This window comes from Delphinus delphis, chromosome 6, assembly GCF_949987515.2.
Source record: "Delphinus delphis chromosome 6, mDelDel1.2, whole genome shotgun sequence".
NCBI classification, from domain to species: Eukaryota; Metazoa; Chordata; class Mammalia; order Artiodactyla; family Delphinidae; genus Delphinus; species Delphinus delphis.
The window spans coordinates 99,467,465-99,494,794 of record NC_082688.1 but is presented as its reverse complement, the minus strand read 5'-3'; the positions used below and the strand labels follow the sequence as shown (position 1 = coordinate 99,494,794).

Sequence of the window (27,330 nt, the reverse complement as noted above, 5' to 3'; positions counted from 1 at the left end):
GTTCACACCTTCTATTATTATCTATTTATTTTTACCTTTTAAAAAAATTTATCTATTTTAATTATTTATTTTTGGCTGCGTTGGGTCTTCGTTGCTGCGCACAGGCTTTCTCTAGTTGCAGCGAGCGGGGGCTACTCTTCATTGTGGTGCGCGGGCTTCTCTCATTGTGGTGGCTTCTCTTGTTGCGGAGCACAGGCTCTAGGTGCGCAGGCTTCAGTCGTTGTGGCACGTGGGCTCAGTAGTTGTGGCTCATGGGCTGTAGAGTGCAGGCTCGGTAGTTGTGGCGCACGGGCTTAGTTGCTCCGCGGCATGTGGGATCTTCCTGGACCAGGGCTCAAACGCGTGTCCCCTGCATTGTCAGGAGGATTCTTAACCACTGCGCCACCAGGGAAGCACCGGTTTATGCCTTCTAAACTGTCTTGAATCACAGGTACAAATGCATATATAGGTGCACTGCCTGCTGGTCTGGCTTTAAGAAGCTACTTGTAGGACTTCCCTGGTGGGGCAGTGGATAAGAATCTGCCTGCCAATACAGGGGACACGCGTTCGAGCCCTGGTCCGGGAATATCCCACATGACGTGGAGCAACTAAGCATGTGAGCCACAACTACTGAGCCTGCGCTCTAGAGCCCGCGTGCCACAACTACTGAGCCTGTGTGCCACAAATACTGAAGCCCGCGCGCCTAGAGCCCGTGCTCCACAACAAGAGAAGCCACCGCAGTGAGAAGCCTGCGCACCGCAACGAAGAGTAGCCCCCGCTCACCGCAACTAGAGAGAGCCCAGGCGCAGCAACCAAGACCCAACGCAGCCAAAAATAAATAAATAAATTAATTAATTAAAAAAAAAAAAGCTACTTATACCAGACAGACACACTCACCACACAACTTTCTAAAGTGCTGAAATACACACCCCAGCTTTCTACAGAACATAAGAAATGCCTTTACCTTTAGAATTCAACAGGATCTTCAAACCTAACTTCCTTCCAGAGCTGCTGCTATGCTCTTTTAAACCCCCTCCAATTTTCTTGAATCGTGACCACTTAACTCTCTACTCCGGCTGAACCTTCAACAGCTCAAAAGTTACCTGTAAAATACATCTTTTCACATGGCTCTGTCAAGGAAAATTGCTTTATCGTACTACTTCATTTTGGGAAGAAAATGAAGACCTTCCTAAGTAATTGTCTTTTTTTTTTTTTCCTAATACTATTTTTTGCTTATAAGGATTTGTAGTAACTATTTCACTACTTGCCTGCTGATTGAAGTCCTTAAGATTGAAGCCCACGGTTTCTACCTGTGGACTGTGTGTGTATAACAATAGCCTCAATGGAAAAGAGAAAGGAATCAGGGACTCCCATCTATCAAACCTGTCCTGTGAACTGACTGTCACATTAGGTGAGATTTCCAAAACAGTGGCTCTTTCCCTATCGGGATTGGGGGAGGGAGGAGTATGAGGATATCCAGGTGATGAATTCCTCTTTGATTATAAAGAAATGATGATCAGTAAAGACAGCTACTGGAGACTCTTTCTCTCCTCTTTCAAAGATTTTACTCACAACCCAGTAAGAGATCTTTTATCTCCTTCCCAATATCCTTCCTATCTTTTTTGTTAACAGAGCACTCTACGCCACCAGATTCCAATCTCCAAAGTGCTTTGATCTCTGTCATAAACAAATTGGGAACTGTTAGCAAGGCATAGGAGAAAGAGATAGATGGGCTAAATCCTCATTCTTCTAATGAAATTATGTTTTGTTTTGAACCGTGCCACACGGCTTGTGGGATCCTAGTTCCCCGACCAGGGACTGAACCTGGGCCCTCAGCAGTGAAAGCCTAGAGTCCTAACCACTGGACTGCCAGGGAATTCCCTGAAATTATGTTTTTTGAAAAGAGGTTTCTGGTGTCCTTGAAGCTCCAAACATAAAGTACTACTGTCTGGGATACTTGCTTTAATGCTGGACTCCTATATCCCAAATGACATTAAGGAATTCCACAAATATGCAGTTTGATGTAGTGTGGCCCAGACATGCACTTTCACTACAGGCTGACCAATGAGTATTATGACATGGCACCTGTCATCAGGCTAAACCAAAAATGGGAGCCTAAGGATCCCTGAAATTTCCTTCACTAGTTGGCTGTGACTTGAAAAACTAAGGAAAGATTATTCAAACCTTGTATTTGATCACTTGTTTTTGTATTCCAAAATACGCTGACAGAGACCGACACACAGTTCAATATAATGAGTGCTGAAACATGGAGGAACATTCCAGTAATTGATAGACAGGAAATCCTCACTCATCCAATGCCCTTTAGCAAGACTTCCAGTTCACAGGGGGACCATGTTAACCTAGTCAGTTTCCATTACCCCTGTTGGTTTCAAAAATGCTGACACAGAAAAACAGATGGACGACGGGGAGGATAGATGTGAGAGCTGATGCAGTAACACAGAAGGGCATAAACACTTCCTACCATCGAAGGCTCTACAGAGGGCATTTATATTTAGAAATGTCGCTTCCTTTGCAGATGGCGTAAATCACCTAGTGTTCAAAAATAAAAGCAAGGGTGCTTCCCTGGTGGCGTGGTGGTTGAGAGGCCGCCTGCCGATGCAGGGGACATGGGTTCGTGCCCCGGTCCGGGAAGATCCCACATGCCGCGGAGCGGCTGGGCCCGTGAGCCATGGCCGCTGAGCCTGCGCGTCCGGAGCCTGTGCTCCGCAATGGGAGAGGCCACAGCAGTGAGAGGCCCGCGTACCGCAAAAAATTAAAATAAAAAAAAAAAAAAAAAGCAAAAGGATCTGGCAACAGTTAAGAAACCTCCAAAGTTCTAAGGGAAGTTTAAACCAATCATGCCCACGGTTAGATGAACAAATTTTAAGTAATTCTACGAAAATCCCTCATTATTTTTTATTTCGCCATACTAGAATACATTGAGTAATTGAGAGTCCAGAAGAAAGTAGGTTATCATGGAAAACATTTCCCTTGGCCCTTAAAATCACTGGGTTTGGGTTATTCACTTAGGAGTTCTACTATAATCAAGTTTTCCATAAGAAGAGAAGTTTTAGCCACTGAAATCTAAGAGATCTTCAATGGTACCCTGTAGAAAGGAAAAAAAAAAAAATAGAAAAGAAAAAACCCTTTTGTGTTTGAAAAATGATTAGTCTGAAATTAAAGATATTACCCTCCAAAAACAAGAGAAAAGGCTGGCTAGTTCAAGTCAGAAACCCAGGGTAGAGGTTTCCAAGGCCCTTTTATTAGGGGGAAGGTCCCCTTTATAGCACAAGACTTCACTATGTATCAGACAATCAGATCAGTTCCTAAAAATTAGGGGGGGGAAAAAAAGGAAAAACAAAACACATTCACTTTTTATGTATATATTAAACATAAATTAAAAGAATTTATAAAATGGTCACCTTTCTTACAGAGTAAATGCAGAGTGTATTATGAATGCACCTCCAGGTTTAAGTTGTTTCAGTTGTTTTTGTTTTGTTTTCCAATAATAAATAAATAAAATTGATTGTTAAGTCTTGGATCCACCTGTGCCACAGCAGGGCTCTGAGTCATTACTGGCTCTTCTCCCCTTGTCACTCCTGTGCGCAGCGTTTGGTTGGACTAATTTCACCGGCCCATCAAAGTACTGGCTATCTTTGCGGGGTGGCATCCGCTCATTAATTCGGTCCAGACCTCGGGCTTCTTCAAAACTCCGGATCCTGTGCTGAAGCGAAAACCCTCTGATGGCTACAGAAAAACAGGAAAGGGAGGAGCTCAATTAGACAGTAAAGCGACCAGCTTTAAGTTTCTTAGCATACAGCAACCTCCTAGAGAAAAACACAGAAGGGTGGCTGTGGAGCACATGTCTGGTGAAGGGATTGAGCAATATTTGATTTCAATTAGCCTGGTCTGAAGCTACTGCTTCCTTAAGGCCCAAAGGGCCACGGAAACTGTGAAAGTCATTTTCATAGCTCAATTAATCATAGCAGAAGTAGACCTGACAAAAAGCCCCAATACATTTGAAAGAGTCTCTTATGGGCCAGAAACGTGCTCAGTGAGAGAGAAAAAAAGGCAACACTAGAATAACAGAACAAGTTAAGCAGAGTAGCTGCTCTAACACAAACATCACATAGACCACACAAAAAAGTTTGTTTAGAAGGACAGCTTTTTATCTTGCACAACCAGGAGCTGAATGTAAGTTAAAAGCCATCTAAAAAATAGTTCCTAGATATTTTCTTTCTGATTGAACTTTTGTATTACCAAGGAAAGGCATTCCCATTGTGAACCATCTTATCTAACAGAACAATTAAATTTATAACACAAGTATATCGATTCCAATGGTTTTCATCCTCAGAATTCATAGATAATTTGTTACTTAAAATTTGTTTTCATAGAAACAAAGATAATTTAGCTTGACTGACTTAGGGCAACCTCAAAAACAAATCAAACTAAATCCTATCTACTTTTGCCTCCACTTTTGATGTCATTTGGAATCATTAGATAAAGAGGCTGAGGGTTTGAATTTCTGATAATCAAATGGATGCCTCTTGGATATGGAAGGGCTATGAGATTACACCATTTGAACCCCCATGACCAGTTGCTTAAGCTTCAGTCATTGCATTAAAACTGAGAGAGCCCAGAAAGGACTTCAGCTGTAGAGAAGATCATTTAAATTAATACAAATACAGGACACAAAGGAAATACTTTGTGAGCACGCCTGGAGATATCTCTTCCTTTCCTCACTGTTACAGTTCTGGTGATGCAATAATAAAAGATTTCGAATGTTGACAAAGCTTTTAAAACCAGTAGACAGACACATGATCACATCTATCATAGGAATATGGCCATACCTTCCCGGGCCTCTACCGCTTCTACTGTGGCTGTAAGAGGCAGGAGCAGTGGCATGCAAAAATGAAGGCAGAAAAAGAGTGAGTAAACCAACAGCACTGCTGCCAGCACAGACATCCCAGCGTCCCACCTTTAAGCCTATTCCCATCCCTAATAAAAGTCGACTAGTTAGAGAAGCGACAGGATTACTGCGAAAAACTAAATTGGGGGAAAATATGAGGCGGGGAGAGTTTCTAAGATTGTTCACATTGTGAGTGGCACGAGAACCTTTTAGCTAATGTCATCCATAGCTAAGACAATGGGGTCAATCAAGCTGACTAGAAGAAACAAGAGTTACGACGTTTTCCTCATTTTAAATAGCCAGCTGCTAATCTACGTCTTAACGTTCACATATCAAAATATGTCCAGTCAAATCATTTAATATTACAACTGTTCTTTAGTTTGTGATAGTTCAGATGATATTAGATCTGTAGCTGCTGTGTCCTATTTTAAAAAGTTATTTAAAACTATTTCTTAATGATTTCAAGCAACTTGTGTGGGGTCCAACTGTCCTTAATGAAAAGGAGTGGCCGTTGAATAACAGACTGGCATTTGGAAGGAGAGAAAAGTGGGTTATAAGTGAAGGGTTATTTCTTTTCCGGGGGTGGAGTACTAAGCTGGCAAAGGCATAAATCTATTCAATTCTGAATACAAATTCATGTACCATCTGGGAGGAGAGACACAGCAGAGGCTGACATTTCCAACCCACATGGCTTCCATTCGCTGTGCAAGACAGCAGGCCAATTACTAAGAAGGCCCTCTTCTTCCTCACTTTTGGAAAAGGAAGCTATTTAAGAATTAGTATCAACAGGTAAACTTTCTTGCATCTTCATTTTAAGACAGTAAAAGCGCTAATATATGAAAAGGTTACCAGTTGTAGCAAGAAAGATCTTATTAGGAGAACCCTGTTAGTTCCTCCAATACCAATTTTTTAAAAGAAGGCAGGGAAGAATAATGAACAGTAACAGTTTGCTGTTCCTGAGGCTTTTTATATCCATCAGAGAGGAGAAACTGGAAGAACTGAAAATTAACTTCCCAAGGCAATGGGGAAAATGGAAACTTGGAATCAACTTATCAACTGCTTACATTTGTCAACCATGTGTTGGCATGTGTTAAGGCAATGTCACACCCTCTCAAACCTCCTCACACAGAACAAATTTTCACAAGAAAACAATAATGCCTTCAAACAGTACATCACAAAAGCAACTGTTAAGAAGTGGGAGAACAAGGCTTTACCTGAAATTGTATACACAGTGTTGGTTAATTAGAATTTAAAAGCTATGTGTGTGGCAAAATGTGTCCTAGTATCACATTGTTTTGGGTCCTCCTAGAATTGCTTTTTGCATTGGGTATTAAGATAGCCTGCACTGAAGGATATTCCTTACAAGAAACAGTCGTATAAAACTGAGAAACTCTTTTTTCTTTTCCTTTACTGAAATATACTTTTCTTTACTGAATGAGATTTCTTTACTGAAACATAATTCACATAACCATAAAATTCACTTGTTCAAAGTGATAGTTCAATGATTTTAAGAGTTGTGCAGCCATTACCACAATCTATGGTTAGAATATTTTCATCACCTCCTAAAACCCCATTTCCCTCCCTCATCCCTTTCCCTAACTTTACAGTCAACCACTAAAGTACTTTCCGTCTCTACAGATTTGCCTGTTCTGGACATTTCGCATAAGTGGAATCATATAATATGTGGTTTTAGTGATTGGCTTCTTTCACTTAGCATAATGTTTTCAAGGTTCATTCATGTTGAGGATTGTATCAGTACATAATTCCTTTTTATGACTGAATAGTATTCCACTGTATGAATACACCACATTTTGTTTATCCATTCATCAGGTGATAGACATTTGTGTTGTTTCCACTTATTGGCTATTACAGAGCATGTTACTATGAACATTTGTGTACAAGTTTTTGTGTGGCTATGTTTTCATTTCTCTGGGTATGTAACTAGGAGTGTAACTGCTGGGTCATATGATTAACGGTATGTTTAATCATCTAAGAAACTGCCAGATTGGTTTCCAATGTGCTGCTCCATTTTAAATCCCCACCAGCAGTGTATGAGGGTCCTACTTTCTCTCCATTCTCACCAACACTTGTTTCTATCTGCCTTTTTGATTACAACTATCCAGTGGGCTTAAAGTGGTATCTCATTGTGGTTAATGTCTAATGATGTGGAACATCATTTCACATGCTTATTGGCCATTTGTATGTCTTCTTTGGAAAAATGTCTATTCAATTTTTTACCCATTTTAATTGGGTTATTTGCCTTTTTATTATTCAGTTACAAGAATTCTTTACAGTTTCTAGATACTAGTCTCTTATCAGATATATGCTTTGTAAATATTTTCACCCATGCTGTGGGTTGTGTTTTCACTTTCTTGATGGTTCCATTTTCAGCACAAAACTTTAAAACTTTTGATGGAGTCCAATTTATAACTGACCTGTTTTTTATCTTATGGTCTTTCCTCTTTATTTTGGCTACTAGGAAGCTTGGAGTCAAATTTGTGACTGACTACTGGCTTTCACTGGTTTGTTTTCCTTTGTGCTCCAATTTCCAAGCATATTTATTTCCCTTCACTGTGTTGGATGTATACTGTAGCTTACTCAAATCCCCCTTGGGACAAGGTGGGGTATAAATGAATGTAGGCTATAAGGCCATATAGGATGGGATATTGTTGGTTGAAGGCTCTCCAAGTAAAGTTACATGAACAATAAAAGATCTTTTTCAGCTAACGCTCCAGTTTGCCAGTGAACCTGTGGAACTGAGACTCTGATGGGAAAATGACAAATAAACTCAGTTCTTGTCAATCAATAAGAGAGAATAAGAAGCTCTACTGGCTGCAACTTTAGTTTTGTTCTTACACATTCCTGAGATTTCTATCAATTTTGGAGTACCAATAAACAATCCTATAGTGATTAAAACACTCATATTCAAATCAGGAATGAAGAGAAACTGCATATATTTGGGACTGAGAACAAAAGATAGACCAAGGATTATAAACAACAAATCTCCAAATAACACATCCATAGAATTCTCTTTGCTACTTAACTCAGATTTGCAGATTTACTCTTTCAAATCAAGGTCTAGAAAAATTTCATTCAGATTAAAACAACAACTCTGTGGATCAGCAAATTTCCAAAACTTTTCAAGAAAGGAGGTATAGGATGTTCCTTTCTTTCTTTACCCGTATTACTACCCATTAACTCTAAAATGCTTTGTCAGAGCTGCTCTCAGAATACTTCACATGACTAATAAGCAGAGCAATGACAGAAAAGTATTTTGCTTACAAGAAACTGCGCATCTGAGAGGGAAAATTCAGTCTGAAACAGTTTACTGATTCTTCCTATGAAACTACAGAACTTAAGAAAATTAATTTTATACTTCCAAGGAGAAAATGTTCACTCTTCCTTATAAATAACTAAACTCTAATATTTCAGTATTCAATTTGAAAGAGAAGGAGGAAATCAATCCTATAAAAAGAAGAGGGGGATGGGCTTCCCTGGTGGCGCAGTGGTTGAGAGTCCACCTGCCGATGCAGGGGACACGGGTTCGTGCCCCGGTCCGGGAAGATCCCACATGCCGTGGAGCGGCTGGGCCCATGAGCCATGGCCGCTGAGCCTGTGCGTCCGGAGCCTGTGCTCTGCGATGGGAGAGGCCACAACAGTGAGAGGCCCGCGTACCGCAAAAAAAAAAAAAAAAGAAGAGGGGGAAAAGGGGCTGTTCCTATTAATCAATAGCCCTGGAATGTTCACAAAATGCAAAGAATTCCTATAAGAGGCAGGGTGACAAGGAAAAGAAAAACTTAAGTAGAAGCAATTCAAAAAACAAGGGGGGCAAAAAAGCACTGAAACTCTACTTTAAGTTGTTGATGCTTCAACTCCAGTTTTCTTGCCTAGAATTAGTCATCCAATGACTTGATCTCACATTTCTTCCCCTTGCTTGACCAGATCTGTTTATTCTGACAAATATCGACCTTATCATTCCTGGGTTCCATAAAGTCCTCTCCTTAAAGTCAACGCCCACGTAATTTTCAGAACTGACACTCTGGTTGAAGCGGTGACTGAGGCACTGTTGTAGGATATGGTTTGCAGGCAAAGAGGCAAACTCCCTTTCTGACTGAGAAACTCTAACCCCCCAAAATTAAGGTATAAAACACACAAGTGAGGCATATGATGTGCATAAATCTGAAGTGTACTCATTAATACATTTTTATATATGCATGCACTTGTGTAACTACCACCTAGGTAGTGATATAGAACATTCCCACTACTCCAGAAGTCCCCTGGGCTCCTTCTGGGTCCATATGCTCCCACCAGAGGACGTGCCATTCTGACTTCTTTTACCATTGATGAGCCTGCCAGTTCCTTTTTTGTTGTTGTTGCTTGTGTTTCTGAGAACAGAAAGCACAAATACCTATCGAGTGTTTCACTTCAGTGCCTGGGACACGGTGAAGCTCTTTTTAAAAAATAATTATTTATTTATTTTTGGCTGCTCTGGGTCTTCGTTGCGGTGCGTGGGCTTTCTCTAATTGGAGCAAGCGGGGGCTACTCTTCGTTGCAGTGCGCAAGCTTCTCATTGCGGTGGATTGTCTTGTTGCAGAGCACGGGCTCTAGGCGCGCGGGCTTCAGTAGTTGCAGCATGCGGGTTCAGCAGCTGTGGCTCGCGGGCTTAGCTGCTCCATGGCATGGGGGATCTTCCTAGACCAGGGCTCAAAACCATGTCCCCTGCATTGACAGGCAGATTTTTAACCACTGTGCCACCAGGAAGTCCCAGTTCTTTTTTTTTTTTTTTTTTTGAAAACAGAAAAATAATTTATTCCAAAAGATAGCAGAAATAAATTCATCCTAAAAATATACTTTGGCATAATTCTGGTGGGACAGATCTTCCCTCTGAACGTGTTCTCCTATTGACCGCCCCACTGGAGTCTTCCTGTCTTGTAACAGCTCTTAAACACTTTGCTGATTCCCATGTAGTGAGCAGGCAGGAGCCACCTTCAAATCCACAGGTTCCAAAGAGAGAGTCATATATTTCTCAGAAGAACAGCATTTTCTATCTCAGAGCAGTGCACAGACATTTTATGGAGCCTGCACAGTTTAAGTAGGTACATAATTCATCAAAGTGTAAAAAAGGTGATGGGAAAAAAAATACTGCATTGTAGAATAAGATGTTCAAATGTGCTGTGAATGTTTAAGGAAGCTGATGGCCAAAATAGGCAAGTCAACAAAGGTGGTCTAGGTATGGAGGTGATTTAACAACTCTTCATGACTAGAGATAACAGCAAACTGAACAGGTCACCAACAAGGTGATGATAACTCCCAGTTGGGACCCTCAGGGATGAACCAGGGCTCCAAGAAGCTGACGAAGTCCCAGAACACGCTCATCATGATGAGAGGCACTGTGAGGCCCATATACGCCACGGTTGCTTCCCCGCCGCCTCACTTTGATCCCACCCAGAAATGTTAGTCTGCCTGTTCTTGCACATCATATAAATCAGACAGTCTGTGCTCTTTTCGGTGTAACTTTTTTAGTTTACCATGATGTCTGTGAGATTCAACCACGTTTTGCATGTATTCATAATGTTATTTTTTATTGCTGAGTAAATTCCATTGTATAAATATAACACAATTTATCTATTCTACTATTGATGGACATTTGGTTGTTTCCCATTTTGGACTATTATGAGTAAAGCTAAGGTGAGCATTCTTATGCACGTCCTTCGGTGGACATATGCACTAATTTCTCTTCTATAGAAACCAGGCATGGGGGCTTCCCTGGTGGCGCAGTGTTAAGAATCTGTCTGCCAATGCAGGGGACATGGGCTCGAGCCCTGGTCCGGGAAGATCCCACATGCCATGGAGCAACTGGGCCTGTGAGCCACAACTACTGAGCCCGCGTGCCTAGAGCCCATGCTCCACAACAAGAGAAGCCACTGCAATGAGAAGCCCGTGCACTGGAAGGAAGAGTAGCCCCTGCTCACCGCAACTAGAGAAAGCCCGCGTGCAGCAACAAAGACCCAATGCAGCCAAAAATAAAATAAAATAAACAAAAAAAAAACAGGCATGGATTTGCTGGGTTGTAGGGTAGACATATGTTTTGCTTTATTGCCCAACAGTTTTCCAAAGTGGTTGAACCAATTTACAAACCCACTAGCAATGTATCTAGTTTTAGTTCTCCACAAACTCATCAACACTTGGTATTGTCACACTTACAAATTTTAGCCATTCTAGAGAATATGTAGTGGTACCTCACTGTGGTTTTACATCCATTTCCCAGATGGGTAACTATTTTAAGCACCTTTTCATATGCTTTTTGGCCATTTTAATACCCTCTTTTGTGAAGTGTCTGTTAAAATCTTTTGACCATTAAAAAAATTTGGTTGTTTTGTGTTTTTCTTATTGAGTTGTACTTTTTTTTTTTTTTGCCACGGGGTGCGGCATGCGGGATCTTAGCTCCCCGACCAAGGATCAAACCCATGCCCCTTGTGATGGAAGCATGGAGTCTTAACCACTGGACCACCAGGAAGTCCCTGAGTTATGGTTCTTTATAGAACTACAGACTTTATAGAACTGTAGACTCTGAATATAAGTCCTTAGTCAGACATATGTACTGCAAAAATCTTCTCCCAGTTTATGGTTTGTATTTTTCCTTTCTTAATCATGAATTTCTGTGAATACACATTCTTAATTTTCATGAAAGTCATTTATTCAATTTTTCTTTTAAGGTTAGTATTTTTTGTGTCATATTTAAGGACTCTTTATCTACCCCAGTGCCTAGTTTCCATACCTTCTTCTGGGAGTTTTACTGTTTTAGATTTTACATTTAAGTTATAATTCATTTTGATTTAGTTTTTGTGTATGGAGATCCATTTTCCCCCAGAGATAGATATCCAATTACTTTAGTACCATTTATTGGAAGAAGCCCTAAGTTTCAATTTGACATTGACTGCTAGGTAACGGGAGCACACCTTCCATGAAAGGAGCATTTCTCATACTCACCTGTCTCAATAGTCTGCTTTCCTCCTGAGAGTACACCCAAAGGGAGTGTACCTGTAGGAGTCAGGCCCTTGAGAGTCAGCACACTCTCACTCTCTTCCCTGCAAAGGAAGATCAAAGCCCAGGGTTAATGCTAGGGTGTCTACCTCTCAGTACCTACAAAGATACTTGAAAGAAGTTAAGAAAAGATGTGCAGAGATGGAAGATAGCTTCTCCTTCTCCCTACCCCTTCCCTGACCCAAAGAAAGGGATGTTTTCTGTAAATATTCCAATTAACAACAATTAGCCAGGTCTTGTTTTCAATTAAAGCCATTTAATAATCAGGTGCTGTTCTAACGTTTTCCATATATTACCCCATATAATCCTCCAAAGAACCTTGTAAGGCAGATCTGCTATTATCACTCTTTTACAGACCAGGAAAATGAGGCACAAGATCACACAGCTGAGAAGATGCAGAGCCAGTATATGAACACAGGCAACCTGGCTCCAGAATCCACACTAAATCACTGCACTCACTGCACTGTATCTAAGCTCATACCAAATAAATGTTTGCCAGGCGTTTCTAGGCACTTTAACATGTAGGTCTGATTCAAATTGTACTCAACCCAAAGACCAACAGTTCTAATACCAAACTCCAATTCTAAAAAAACTGTTCTGAAATCAACTTCTAAATTACTCTCAAAATGCTTTTATCCCACAGTGTAATGACAGAGTTATCCTTACCGAAGAATTGAAAAGACCCGTGCCATCTTCCCAATGGCTCTGATTTTATTCTTGATGATCTCCTTTCGAACTGTAGTGCCTCCTTAGAGAATACAAAGAATAAGTGAGTTAAAGGAATATGTTAACAGGTTAGTTTTAAAAAATGCAGGATGAAGCGTCTTTCTAAGTTAAAGGAATTGTTTTTAAAAAAGAAATCAAGGCCTAAGTTTGTTTAAACAAACCAAAGTCCCAGGAAGTTGTAAGGAGCAAGAGAAAAAAAAAAATAACCCAGAAGAGAGAAAAAAAAAGGTGATGTAAAAAATGGAGGGGCCACAGAAAAGACAGACTGAGTGGATCTATGAGGTAGGAACTTATTTGTGGTTCTGGAATGTAAAACACAGGGAAGAATGAAATACACACATATAAACAAAGACAGTTGCTACAGCAAAGATCTCTTTTGAGAATGCTGTGGGCCACCTCAGGATGCAGGGTTTGGCCTGCCAAATGGCAAGTGATGACTTGAGCAGTTGTCTTCTGCATGTAAACACAACACACAGCTAGCTCTCCTGAACTTACTGAGAGCTGCTTTCATTTTACAGTCCTCACTTACTCACAAACTGGTGAGTTATTTCCTACCATAGACAACTGTGCAGTGTAAATTATGATGATGGGTAAGGTATTTTATAAAGCAACATCAAAAAAGTTAACGTTAAGACTTTATGGCCTTTTCTCATCCAAGATTTAGGAAACAGCTCACACATGAGAAGCCAATGTCCAGGCATGCATCAGGTGACCGCATTCAAACGTCAGAAACTAAGAAATGTGGCCTCTCCTTCCTCGCCCCCCAGTTCTAAATATCCTGCAGGATCATACAGCAGGGTTCAGAGAAAACATATACATTGAAACAGAAAGGGAGGATGGAGGGCCTGTCTGAAATTATTCAACTACAACTAAAAAAGTCTAATTAATAGATTGTGGTGGGACAGACAGCGAGTAGTAAGCTCATAGCACATTTTGGTCAGATACCTTTCTGATAGCTTGAAATGTAGTGATCTTCAGGGAGAAGAGACACCAAGAAACAAGGAGATGAAAATAGAAATATGGGAAGAGAAATTTAAGTTTGCATGGAAGAGAGAAAAGAAAAAATCAAAGCGAAATGCAATGAGAGAAGCAGGCTTTTATCTTTATCAGCTCAAAAGAGACATCCTTGGTATCATGATAGAATATTAAATTACAGATTTCTTGCCAGGAGTGTTTCTATTTCTTAAAAGTTTTACATTAATTCACATCTATTATTTTCCAACATGGTCTATCCCCATAGATCATGAAAATAAAATTAGACAAAGAAAAAGATACTATTTGGGGAACAAATAATGCTGAAACAATGAATAAAAACAAAGGACAGAATGAACAGCTTACAAATCTCTTAATAAGAGCATCATGCTTTTATATAATGGATTCAATATATTCTCATCTCTTTCTAGAGATATTACAGTTTTTCCATTTTTAAGTTTTATATTTTCTTCAGAATCTCACGTTCATTTGAGTTGTTTTTGCTGCTTTTGTTGTTGTCTCTCTTAGAGACTTTCCCGAAGAGTCCTATAATCCTTGGTGCCTGCTCATCATTAAGAATGAGGGGCTAGAAAGCTTTCAGAGTTGGTAGGTGGGCTGCTGACTTGGAGCTTTACATACACAGAATGACCAGGGGGGGGTCTTTGTTAGGGAATTCTCTGTATCAGTACTGAGATTGCGTATGGTCACGTAATTCGCCTGTTTTTGGCAAAGTATCGATGCCCTCAGTTGTATCCTGGTCCAGAAATTCTTTGCTTTACGCTTTTTAGAGGTTAGCCTCCAGTCTTGGAGAAGAGGCAGCTAGGACCTCAGCTGCCTTTCAAACAGCTTTTACCTACTCATTTTAGCTCAGCCCCCATCTCCCTCTTCCAATCAACTCAAGGTCCCCAATTCTAGCAACTGGTGTAGGCTACCAATTCCTTTGCTTTTTGAGGATTCTGTACTGGAACTCGGTATTCCCCATTACTAAACTGGTCTTTAGCTTTCTTGAATCAGCCAAGTCAGTAATACTAATTCATTTGTTTTCCAGCTTCCAAAATCCCTATAGAAATCTCCACATCTTCGTAGGCTTATAAATTTGTAAAAATCTTTTATTGTGAAGTATGATAAACATACAGAAAAGTACACAAAACAAATGTATAACTCAATGATTTATTAAAAGCAAGTGGCCATATAACCAGTCAGGACAATAAACAGAACCCTGCCAGCACCCCAGATTCCCCACCTTGGGCCCTTCCTAATAATTAGAGTCTCCCTCTTCCCAAAGAAAATCATTCTCTTGACTTCTATTGAAATCACTTTCTTGCTCTTCTTTATAGTTTTATCATTTAAGCATGTATCCACAAGTACAAGTTTTAATTTTTTTTTAATTTTATGTAATTGGAACAATCAAGTAATGTATTTTTGTGTCTGGCTTCTTTTGCTCAACATTATGTTTGTAAGACGCATCCATGTTTTCCCTGTTCCTGTAGTTCACTGTCATTATTGTATACAATTCCACTATATGAATATGCCACAACTTATTTATCCTTTCTTCTGTCAGTGGTCACTTGGGCTGATTCCAATTTTTGGCTATGTTGAATTCAGCTGCTGTGAATATTCCAGTGCATTTCTCTTTGCTGCACATATTTCTCTTAAGTACATTCCTATAATTAGAATGCTCAGTTATAGGGTATGTATATGTTCAATTCTGGATAACAGTTTAGCATTATCTACTAAAGTGTATGTACCAATTTACACTTCAGTATATGAGCATTCCTGTTGCTACACATTCTGGCCAACACTTGATGTTATTCATCTTCATTTTTAGCCAATTTGGTAGGTGTGTAGAATCATCCATTGTGGTTTTAATTTGCATTTTCATGATGACTAATGTGGTTGGATAACTTTTCATATTTTTACTGGCCATTTGGATACCCTCATTTGTGAAGTGCTCATTCAAGTCTCATCTCACTGATCTGTAGTTCTTTATATATTCTGCATGAGTCACTTTTTGGTTGTGTAGCAAATATCCTCTCCCACTCTGTAGCTTGTCTTTTCACACTCTTTTTTTAAATTTTAATTTAATTTTATTTATTTTTTTCCACCCCGCTGCATGCGGGATCTTAGTCTCCTGACCAGGGATCGAACCCATGCCCCCTGCAGTGGAAGCACAGAGTCTTAACCACTGGACTGCCAGGGAAGTCCCTTCACACTCTTTAAATAGAGTCTTTTGATAAATACAAGTTCTAATTATTATTATTTTTTTTTTTTGCGGTACGTAGGCCTCTCACTGTTGTGGCCTCTCCCGTTGCGGAGCATAGGCACCGAACGCGCAGGCTCAGCGGCCATGGCTCATGGGCCCAGCCGCTCCGCGGCAGGTGGCATCTTCCCGGACCGGGGCATAAACCCGTGTCCCCTTCATCTGCAGGCGGACTCTCAACCACTGTGCCACCAGGGAAGCCCCATTGGTTATTTCTGTCTTATCTTTTTTACTTCATAAGACTTGCCATGGATTTATCAATTTTATTAGTCTCTTGAAAAGAGTACATTCTGGTTTTACTGTTCCTCTATACTATATCTTATTTATTTATTTATTTATTTATTTATTTTGGGGGGCTACACCGCACAGCTTGTGGGATCTTAGTTCCCTGACCAGGGATCAAACCTGAGCCCTCAGCTGTGAAAGTGTGGAGTCCTAACCACTGGACCACCAGGGAATTCCCTATATTATATTTTATTTTCTGTTTTCTTATGCTGCTCTTAATTTTTTATTTCATTCCACCTCCTTTCTTTAGGTTTAATGTGCTATCCATTTTTTTCCCTTAACTTCCTTAGATGTTGATTTTTCACCTTTCTTCTTTTCCAATTTATGCATTTAAGGCTATAAATTTTCCTCTATGCATGGCTTTAGATGCATCCCTCAAGTTTTGTTGTTCTATGTTTTTCTTTCAATTTATATCATTTTGTATTTAAGCACTGATTTTACAAAAAGTGGTATAAAGGTGAACTAAATTTACAACTTAATTTGTTCATGTAAATTGCCTTCAAAATACATTGCAGCTAAGATGTGTATAAAATTTTACATACATTTGGAAGAAATCACACAGAAACAGTTGCTTTTTCAACAAACTTGGCTAATTTCACATCCCTTTTGGTCAGTCCCCCACGGACATGTGAGGTGAGGGGCATATGGACCTTGTACACACTGAACCATTCTGATGATGATTCATCTTCTCTGCTTGTAGGGTAATTTGAGACATAAAGCCAGATGCCTGATTACAATATTTGAAAGAGAACTCCTTGTAGACGGCACCTCTCTCACTTAATTCTGACCATCCTGCTGCTTTAAGGTCAACTTGGTTCCTCTCCTCTGCTGTCAACCAGTGAACATCTGCTGAGGTTCTGGTTCCAGCCCCAAACCCAGGCCTGCCTGGTGCACTGCCTGCCCTCAAGTTTTAATATGTACTGCTTTTTATTTTCATTCAGTTCAAAATATTTTGAAATTTTAATTGTGATATATGACCCATGGGTAATTCATTTCATTTCATTTTATTTTATTTTAATTTTTGGCTGCTCCATGTGGCATGCAGGATCTTAGTTCCCCGACCAGGGATTGAACCCACATCCTCAGCAGCGAAAGCGTGAAGTCCTAACTACTGGGCCGCCAGGGAATTCCCCATGTTATTTTTGTTTTAGCATTTATTTCATGTAATATTAGTCTATCTACAACAGCTTTTCTTTGGTTAGTATTTGGACTATATATTTATTCTCCTTTTACTTTCAAATTTTCTGTATCTTTATGTTTTAGATGTCTCTTATAAACCATCATAAAATGTTTTTTAAAAAATCTTACCTGACAATTTGTCTTTTATTCATTTACATTTAATGAAGTTGCTGATAAATTTATCAACATAATTTATTCTATTTGTCCTAGTGTTATAGGTACCTTCCCTCCTTTCTTGCCTTCTAGGTTATTTTTTTTATCATGCCATTTTTTCTATAACTTAAAGGGTACATACTTTTTAAAAAGCCCTCCTTTCTTTTTTTTTTTTTTTTGCGGTACACGGGCCTCTCACTGTTGTGGCCTCTCTCATTGCAGAGCACAGGCTCCAGACGCGCAGGCTCAGCGGCCATGGCTCACGGGCCCAGCCGCTCTGCGGCATGTGGGATATTCCCAGACCGGGGCACGAACCCGTGTCCCCTGCTTCAGCAGGCGGACTCTCAACCACTGCGCCACCAGGGAAGCCCCGCCCTCCTTTCTTGAAAATTACTCTTACACCATGCATCTCTTACTTATCAAAGTATAATGTTAACAGGTACTTTTCTCCTCTCCCCAGATAATATAGCGTCCTCACACACTTTAACTCTATCCCACTGCCGACTATTATGGTCATATATTTTAATTGTCTTTTAAATCCAACAAAAATTATTATTGTTTAATAAGGTCTAAATTCACTTGATTTACCCACATATTTTCTACTATTTGTACTCTTTATTTCTTCCTGATTCTCCAAGCTTCCATCTGGTATTTTCCTTCTGTTTGAATAATATTCTTCAGAACTTCATTTAGTGTGGGTTTCCTGGTAATTCTCTTAGTACCTTTTTTAAAGGGAAGAATAGCTGAAAAATGCTTATTTCTTCTTCATTTTTGAAGGGTATTTCTGCTAGGTATAGAATTCTAGATGTACCAATTATTATCTTTCAGTACTTTGAATATGTCATTCCATGGTTTCCTGCTTCCATTGTTTCCACTGAGAATCTACTGTCAGTTTAATTGTTCTCTTTTGAAGGTAATCGATTTTTTTTTTTCCTGGCTGCTTTAAGATTTTTTTCTTTGTCTTTCACCTGAAGCACTTTTACTATGATGTGCTTAGATATTGTTTTCTTTGTATTCATTCTGCTTTGGTTTGGGGAACTTCTTCGATCTGTGGCTTAACTTGTCAGTTTTAGAAAAATTTCAATCCATTATCTCTTCAAATACTGGTTCTACCCCATTCTCTCTCTCTTCTCTAGGATTCCAAACACACAGGTGATACCTATTCACTGTATCCTCCATGTCTCTTATACTTTTTGGGGTATTTTATTTTTTCTCTTTGTGATTTATTCCAGGTTGTTTCTTCTTATATTCTAGTTCATTTATTCTTTGTTTAGCTTTATTGAATCTGCTGTTAATTCATCTGCTGTGTTTTTTATTTTTCATTCCTAGAACTTTCTTTTTGTGCTTTATCAACTCTGCTACATCTCTTCTTATAATTCACAGTTCTCTGCCAAAATTTTTAATCTAGTCTTTTATGTTCTTGAATAGTTAGCATTGTTTTATTTTTTAGAATAGTTATTTTAAAGTTTGGTCTGATAAAGCCAGTGTCTGGAGAACCTGAGGGTCTGTTTTTATTTTTTGCTCTTTCTGCTGGTTCTCATTCATTTTGTTATGTCTCCTCATATGCCTAGTTATTTTTGGTTGTGAGCCATGTATTATATTTGAAAGACAGTTTGCAGTAGTTTAAAGTTCTACATAATGCTACCTTAGTCTAAAGAGGTTTGCTTTTGCCAGATGCTTGGGACTACCCTATTTAAATTTCAGAGACTGAAATGACTTGAAGACAGGCTGTAGTCCCTTCCAGGGCATTCTATTTCCAGTTCACCCTTACTCTTACATAGATGCAACCTCTGGGGGTCCCAAACCAATGAGCAGAAGCTTACCAGCACTCAATTCATCTTTGGCAAGTCATGAACCCCAACTTTTTCTAGCTTCTATCAAGAGGGCTGGTCAACCTCTCAGCCCCCTCTTTTGATATTCATGAATGCCTTTAGGAGAAAATTGGTCCCATACGTAACCAAATGTCTTACCTCTCTGGATTTATGCCTTTCTCCAGATCTCTACTTGGTAATTCTTTATTACTTTCTTAGTTTTCTGAATGCCTTTGAAGCAACTTTTTAAAATATTTTGTCTACCTTTTCTAGTTGTCTTAAGAGTCAGGATTGCTTTAAACTATCTGTCTGGCATTACTAAAGTGAAAATCCTTAGTTTATATCACTTAGATAAGACCAAAATTGTACTGTAGTTTTAGTGTGGTTTCAGGAAGGAATGGAATTAGAAGTGTGTTCAATTCACCAGCGTAACCTAAAGGTTATTCTTCATTTCCTTTCAGAAAAAAAGTCTTAAAATCCTGTATCAGTTTATACCCACATACCTTGTAAAAAATGGGAATAAGAGGATTCTATCCATTTACTTTTGTACTTAACATCTAATACACTTTCCATATCAGCACCAACAGCTCTACTCCATTCTTTTATTTTTTTAATAGTTGTACTTCATACCACAAATATTTACCTACTATGCTCATTGCACTATACTTGGCTTTAAGGTGATAATGGTAAGCAAGAACGAATTTTGTCCCAGCACTCAGGGAATTTACTGTTGAGTGACTTAACAGTATTAAGTCACTTATTAAATACATTAATATATTAATCTTGTAACAGTATAAATAAATGTAAAATCGCAACTCTATCAAATGCTAAGAAGTTAGCACCATTGATATGAGAGCATGACAGGGGTGTTGGATCTAGTCAGGGAGATCAGAAATATCTTCCATGACGAAGTAACAATAAGCTGAATAGGAACTAACTAGAAGAGAAGGGGAGAAGAAAGGAGGCTTACAGAAGAGAAATAATATTCCATGTGGAGAATCTATCATATGGATATATCGTGATTGATTTACCCAGCTCTCCACTGAGGGATATTTAGATTGTTTGACTCTTTTGCTACTACAGATGATACTTCAATAAATATATCCATATATAACTTTGGGCATAATTTAGTAAGCATGTCCTTATGATAATCAAGGATACATACACACAATAGAGTTAATACATACAATAGAGTTCACAATAATTTCCATTTCCACTTAGATTTAAATATAAAATTTACTAGATGTATTTCTTACATATTTCATCCTTTCCTAACTTAAATTCTTTGTTTTAATTTTCACTTGGCTGCACTATTTTCTCAAGACCTGGTTCCCTGCAGTGATCTCCTATCCCATTCATAAAGGTAAACACAAGCTATGCTCCATCTGCTCTGCACCTTCAATGTGGAATCTGAAGCATAAGTATGTATAGGACTCTCATCTATATTCTCAAAGTAAGCTAGGCTTTCTCCACTATGTACATAGCTCATCCTAACAGTTGAGTGAATCACCTTAGCATAAGCTTGGGGAGAATGAGACGGTCAGAGGTTTGTGCTAAGGTGCTACCATCTCTCCAGAATCTTCTGCATTCTCAGATAAGTTAGGATCTATCTTTAAAATCAAACCTCCTGAAACATATTAGGGAAAAAATACTTGGCTATGTATACAACAAAATGTAACTATATAAATATCGCTCACAGGCCAATAAGAAGAAAAACAAACAAACATGCACATAACAGTAGAAAAGTGGGCAAAATAAATGAATTGACAACTCATAAAAAGAAATAAAGGTGGTAAATAAATACAAGAAAAAAACTTCATTAGTCATCATAAAAATAAATATTTAAGTTAAAAAAAACAGCAGACTACAAAAATTATAATAAATAGTATTGGAGAGAACACTGTGAACTATGTATCACATACACAAAATGTAAACTGTTATAGCTTTTCTAGGTCATCTGTATCCAATTTAAAACTGTTAAGTACTAATTGACACAAATTTTCAATTTCTAGAAATTTATCCTATGGAAATAATCAAGAAAGTGTTAATTTTCATTTCCTAGTATTGTTTTCCTTTCTTTCATACCACATATCAATATTTGACTCATATGCATTGTTTGTTTGTTTTCCCACCACCAGAATGTAAGCTTTTTGAGAGCTTAGGACCTATACAATTGCTGGCACATATAAGGCGTATAATAAACATTGGTTGTTCAACAGAACAGGTAAAGATTTATCTATAAAAATTTTCAAAACTGTGGGGTTTTAAAAGAAAATTTGGAAAAAATCTAATATCCAACAGCAGGGGATTGGATAAAACAAAGAATGACTGACATGGATAACTACGTAACCATTAAAAAGTAGTCTACAAAAAACCCAGGAAATGTTTGTGAAACTATCACATGACTTCATTTTTGTTTAAAAGAAAAAAGAAAAAAAGACACTAATACAGTATTTATATCAAGATGTTAACAGTGGATATCTATGAGATGGTAGGATTATGGGTGACTTTTTTTTCTTATTTATGGTTTCCTGTATTTTTCAAATTTTATTTTTTCTACAATGAGCAGAATTCTTTTTTTAATTAGACAAAGAAAATTATTCACAACAAACTAAAACCAAAACCAAAACTTCTTCGTTTCTGATTCAAAGGAGGAAAAGGCAAGTTTACCTTCAATTTCATCATCGGAAATCAATTCATCATCAGAGCATATGTTGAGAATGTTAACCAGCATCTCTGTGACTAGATGATAAGACAAAATAACCCAAAATTTATATAATTAATAAGGTACTTTCTCTAAAATGATGTGGATATATAAACATACATGTTAAATAAACATAGATAAAAATGATTTGCCATTTTGCTATTCAGAGTAGCTGTAAGGAACAGCATTAAATGCAGACCTTCAAGTTTATATAGATTTGGGGGAGATTATTTGCTCCAGTTAAAGTATGGAGTCTTTGAAGATTCCATTGCATAACTACTACTTGATCTCATTAGACTGCTGCCAGAGCCTTTTCTTCACTGATATACATATGAAAGGATTTCCTCCCATTTTACAAAGAAGTTAAGCCACCAGGCCTATGTACAACAGGCTTATATATTTGCATAGCTTATTTGTATAGGTGCACAAATAAAATTCCAAGAAAAATAATTCCTATTTAAATCTCTTTATCACTGCAGAAATCACTGAAGGAATGGTTATTTTATTGTTACTTATGTTATTTTAACATCTTGATTATAGGACGACAGCTATTTTAAATTGATATTTAGAATAAGAAAAGCATAATCAACTAGAATTACAATTTAAAAACCAATTAAGCGCCACTTAAACATCTTTGTAGAGAACAATGAAAATAGAAAACATTTCTGATAACTTTAAGAAAAACATTTCTGAACCATCAGGGGACTCATGCAAATATAAGGGTGCTCAGTCACTAGTTAGGACAATTGATGGTCCAGATGCTTTAGTTCTCTTACCTTTTTCCCCAACAAAAGGCAAAGACCACGTGAAAACATCCATAAAGTTTGGAAGCCAGTATGGGTGTGGAGAACAGTTAAACTGCCTGATATTCATGACATTGTTTTCATATTTTAACACAGCAGCTAAAAAGGAAAAAGGAGGAAAGTCTGGCACAGAGGAAAATGACATGGCAACTGGTACACTTTGTACAGCTGTGTACCTATTACACAGAATTCAAGAACTTACTTTCCATTTATAAATTCAAGACAGATGGAAAATCTTAAAGCATGTTATATAGTTCATTCTTTTAAGAATTATCCCAAGAAACAAAGTTACCTGAAGAGCTCTTATATATAATAAAAGTACAAAAGAAACTAAACTCTGAAACTTCAAAGGGTCTTGCACAGTAACTATCTATAGAAATCTCAGATTCCACATGAGAAAAATTTCATCATAATTTCCCTTTATAGGCCAAGTGGTTACAATTACAACCTTCCTCTGAGGGCAAACATTTCTCATTAAATGAACACAGCCTGTTTTCCTAGTCATTAGCCAGAGCCAAAGATTTTATAAACTTTTTAGGAGTTTATAACATAGCAGTTATTAATTCATAGTGGGGGATACAGATAGATGGTAAACTTGGAGCAATTTAATAAGGTTCAAAGTAGATTAAATCATCTCTGCATACAGTATGTGAAGAAAAAAATGCCCGTCTCTCCTATACACAGTATATTGCTCACACTCTATAAATGTTTAATATTAACCAGTTCATATATATATTTTGGTACCAAACTGATTTTCTTTATATTTAAAACTTTTTAAAATCCAATCCCTTAGTTTTCATCACCAGAATGCAATGTGGTTTGCATTATTCTCCTAATTATTCTTACTATGATCATAAATAGAATAGGGTATAATAGTTCTCTAGAAATGACAGTTATAGGTCATCTCCTGATTCCTGTCTCTTTGCTTATTGCAGGATAGCCTAGTATTCTCAAAATTAAAGTCACTGGATGTTTAAAATGTACACCATAGATTATAAAGAAAATATATGAAAATAGGATTTTCAGCTTTTAAGAAGCTTCTAATATTGGTTACAATGTACATGTCCCATTATTTTCAAGTATATGTATTTTACTTAGGTTAGATGAATATGTAAATATTCAACAACTCCCTCAATCTACACAAGAAAAAGAGGTGGGAAGTGGACACAAAAATAGAAATAGAGATGTTTAAAAATCATGACTTAAAGGTCTTTCATGTAACCAGTGGAACTAAGAAATGCCTGTTGGTACCAATAAGTCTAAAGAATATACAAGAAAGAAAAACAACAGTAAAAGAAAGAGAAGAAGGAAAGGGGGATAGAGTTGCCTTCTTCAAGAAAAGAGGTACTTGTGCGGTGAATAACTGAGTACCACCAGAGATTATTTTAGATGCCACATGCCCCCCTCTCCCCGGCCAAAGGTTAAGAAACAACCAAGGAAAATAAGATTGTTTCAAGGTAAAGTATGTTACCAATTATGTCAAAGCCAACAAAAAACTCAGAATCAACTGTGACTTTAACAGTTTACTAAAGGAATAATCAAGAACAAGACCAGATTAGAATATGGCAAAGAATGAACTGGCAGTTAGTAAGCTAGTAAAGTGATTGCTGATTTAGATGACATGTTTCAGATTAGCACACTGATAAATCCATGGGGCAATCAATAGACACTTTTTTTTTTTTTGGCCAATGCTGTGCAGCTTGCAGGATCTTGGTTCTCCGACCAGGGACTGAACCCGGGCCCCTGGCAGTGAAAGCGCCAAGTCCTAACCACTGGACTGCCAGGGAATTCCCTCAATAGACACTTTTAATAGTAAGGTTAATAAAGGAAGTAAGAAGGGAAAGTCTTCTTCATAGATAAGAGGACTAGGGACACTGTCCTTGAGGAAGTTTGACAACATAAGTGGCACATACTATTCATAAGGGAGGAAACGAGAACAAAAACTAAGTCTCTAATGTATTGGAAATATTAGGAAAAAGGAAATAAGAAAGAATGGAGTTAGGGAGAAGCAGAGTATTATAGAATAGCTAAGACTCAGGAAAGATTGACGAGTAGCAAAAAGAAAATATAAGACTGGAAGAGAATTTAAGTCAAAGAAATGTCTTTTTAAAATGGACAGCAAGTCACGAAGGACATTCAGAGATAACTGTTCTAAAACAGACTGAAATGAGATGTGCCATTTCATAGTCTACTCTGAAATAGAGGAAGTAGTAAATATATTGTGGGCCTCTTTTAAACTTCTCTCCCAAACTGCATATACAAGATATGACTATAAAGTAATGAGACTTAAGAAACCACCAACGACAAACACACCAGACCTTATATATCAGATGAGTGTGGTCCTTTGCTGTAATCACACCAGGCACAATAACAGTAGAATGTTATAGTAGTAGAGCAATTTATAGTTTGACCAATGCTTTTAATATTCATTTTGATTATTCCAACTTATCTCCAACAAGCCTATATCACAGTTATTTTAAGGACAAACTGAGGCTCAGAGAAGTTAAGTATCTCATTAACTGTGAATTTAAAAGTGAAGCAGGACTAGACTAGGATTTCTGACTCCTAGCTCAGTGCTCTTATCAATATACCTTGCTGCCTTACCGTATATTTAATCCAAAGATGCTGCCATCACTCAAAACGTTTCTGGAACTCCTCTTTTGGAATTGCCTCCAGAGCCATTTTATGAGCAACACAAGAAAAACCAGTCTCATTACCTTATAATCATACCTTGTTCCTGACCCCAAATGGTATCGTCTAGCTTGATCACTCACCTTATTCATCAGTCTTGACTCCGAATGACTTTTGGCTGTTCCAAAAATCAAATCCACCCTCAAAGGACGAAGATTTCCCATCATTGAGGATAATCAAAAGAATGTGTCGCAGACTCTGAAGGCAATGCCAAAAGAGGAGTTCCAAAAATGTTTGAACAATGGGCAGCATTGTTGGAATAAGTGTATAACCTCCCAAGGTAACTACCTTGAAGGGACAATACTCACTTGGATATATTTGTTCTGGCATGTTTGTTTAAAAGTTCTATTATTTTATAGTCATACAGCAAAATAGTTACAGAGGCATGTTACAGAGGAGGTTTTTAAGTAGACCACTGCCCTGATACAAAACTTATGAACTAGGAATCATAAAAGTTAAATTTAAAAAAATGACTAAAATAGACTAAAAGTCTTAGAAGTAGAATTTCTGGATCAAAAGGCATGTGTATATCCAATTATCTTTTTTATATGGGAAACTGAGGTTAAGAAAGATTATATGACTTACCCAAAGTCACACTATTAGTTTCTGGCAGGGCTTGGACTAAAATGAAGATTTTTCTGACTTTTTGTAGAGTATTCATTCTAACAGTATTATTTCTTAAGAGCAAAAACAGCTTAACGGACAGACATTAAAACACTAAACAGTGACATTTTATTGAGGTAGTACTGTTATAAATAAATTAAATTCACCAAAGCCAATAATTTATGCTGACTGTTCTAACCTGAACCTGAAGTAATTTATTCTTCTTATATTTTGATTCAGTAGTATAAATCAGACCTATTGTAATCATTATTTATACTCACAAAGAGCCCAGTAATCCTTAGGAGATGAAAACCAAGCAGAAGCCCAAATTCTAAGTTTCTTGGCCTTTGTTTCAATTAAGACCCTTTTTTTTCTTATTTAAAATTTATATATATTCAGAAAATTACCTATGCACATACATATTCAACTAGAGCTCACATATACTCACTCACAAATTCAAACTCAAATATTGCTGGTCTCCTTTACCTTTATTGTTATAGACATCTAGGTAATTGGGGGCAGAGAAAATAGTAATGAGTGATGGAAAGCCTGTCGTTTGGCTCTTCCTGTACATTCGATACCTGGAAGAAAAATGACAGCCCGTCTGTCTTGATGTTAAAGGCAAAAACTTTGCAGTGCTGTTTGGTACAGTTGGTTGTTTTTGTTTGTTTGGTTTTGGTTTTGGCCACGCCACACCACAAGTAGGATCTTACTTCCCTGACCAGGGATTGAACCCGTGCCCCCCTGCAGTGGAATGTGGAGTCTTAACCACTGGACCACCAGGGAAGTCATGGTACAGTTTTAATATAACTTACCCAGCATCTTGGGCTTCATGGGCTCTGATTATTGATAACAGATTATTGTTCTGCAAAAATTCACAAACTGCAGGGTAACTGAAAAAGAAAATAGAAAACACAAATCCAGAATTAAAACACTTGTTTTTTAATAGGAGAAAGGGGAAAAGTCAAGATGAAATGAGTTGAACTTGTTTCAAAATTATAGGTTTTCATTACCACTGAACTTTTATTAATAGCTTAGCAATCATCGCTCTCGTTTTTCCATGTCACTGATATTCCTCATTCCAGATCAAGGACACAGATAACAGACAACCCTAGGACAGAAGCAGAGTTCCCCCACCTTTTTTTTTTTCTTAACCCACACAATAATAATACAACACCAAAACTTTTCTTGGTATCTTGATATAAAAAAAA

At 37.9% G+C, this 27,330-nt stretch overlaps 1 protein-coding gene across 4 annotated transcripts in view; it reads right to left on the bottom strand.

Moving 5' to 3' along the window:
- Positions 1-1,322: 1,322 nt before the first annotated feature.
- The window catches only part of PPP3CC (protein phosphatase 3 catalytic subunit gamma), a 93,590-nt gene continuing 67,582 nt past the window's right edge, over positions 1,323-27,330 (bottom strand). The window contains exons 7-15 of one of the 4 annotated variants that reach the window (XM_060015143.1): positions 26,935-27,012; positions 26,606-26,700; positions 22,799-22,924; positions 21,989-22,060; positions 13,604-13,630; positions 12,599-12,680; positions 11,879-11,976; positions 4,830-4,859; positions 1,323-3,726 (exon numbers count right to left, since the gene is read on the bottom strand). In XM_060015143.1, coding sequence (XP_059871126.1) covers positions 3,509-3,726; positions 4,830-4,859; positions 11,879-11,976; positions 12,599-12,680; positions 13,604-13,630; positions 21,989-22,060; positions 22,799-22,924; positions 26,606-26,700; positions 26,935-27,012 — 826 coding nt within the window. In that variant the 3' untranslated portion in view covers positions 1,323-3,508. The remainder of the gene's footprint in view (positions 3,727-4,829; positions 4,860-11,878; positions 11,977-12,598; positions 12,681-13,603; positions 13,631-21,988; positions 22,061-22,798; positions 22,925-26,605; positions 26,701-26,934; positions 27,013-27,330) is intronic. The other 3 variants (XM_060015145.1, XM_060015144.1, XM_060015146.1) reach the window with 3 other exon arrangements.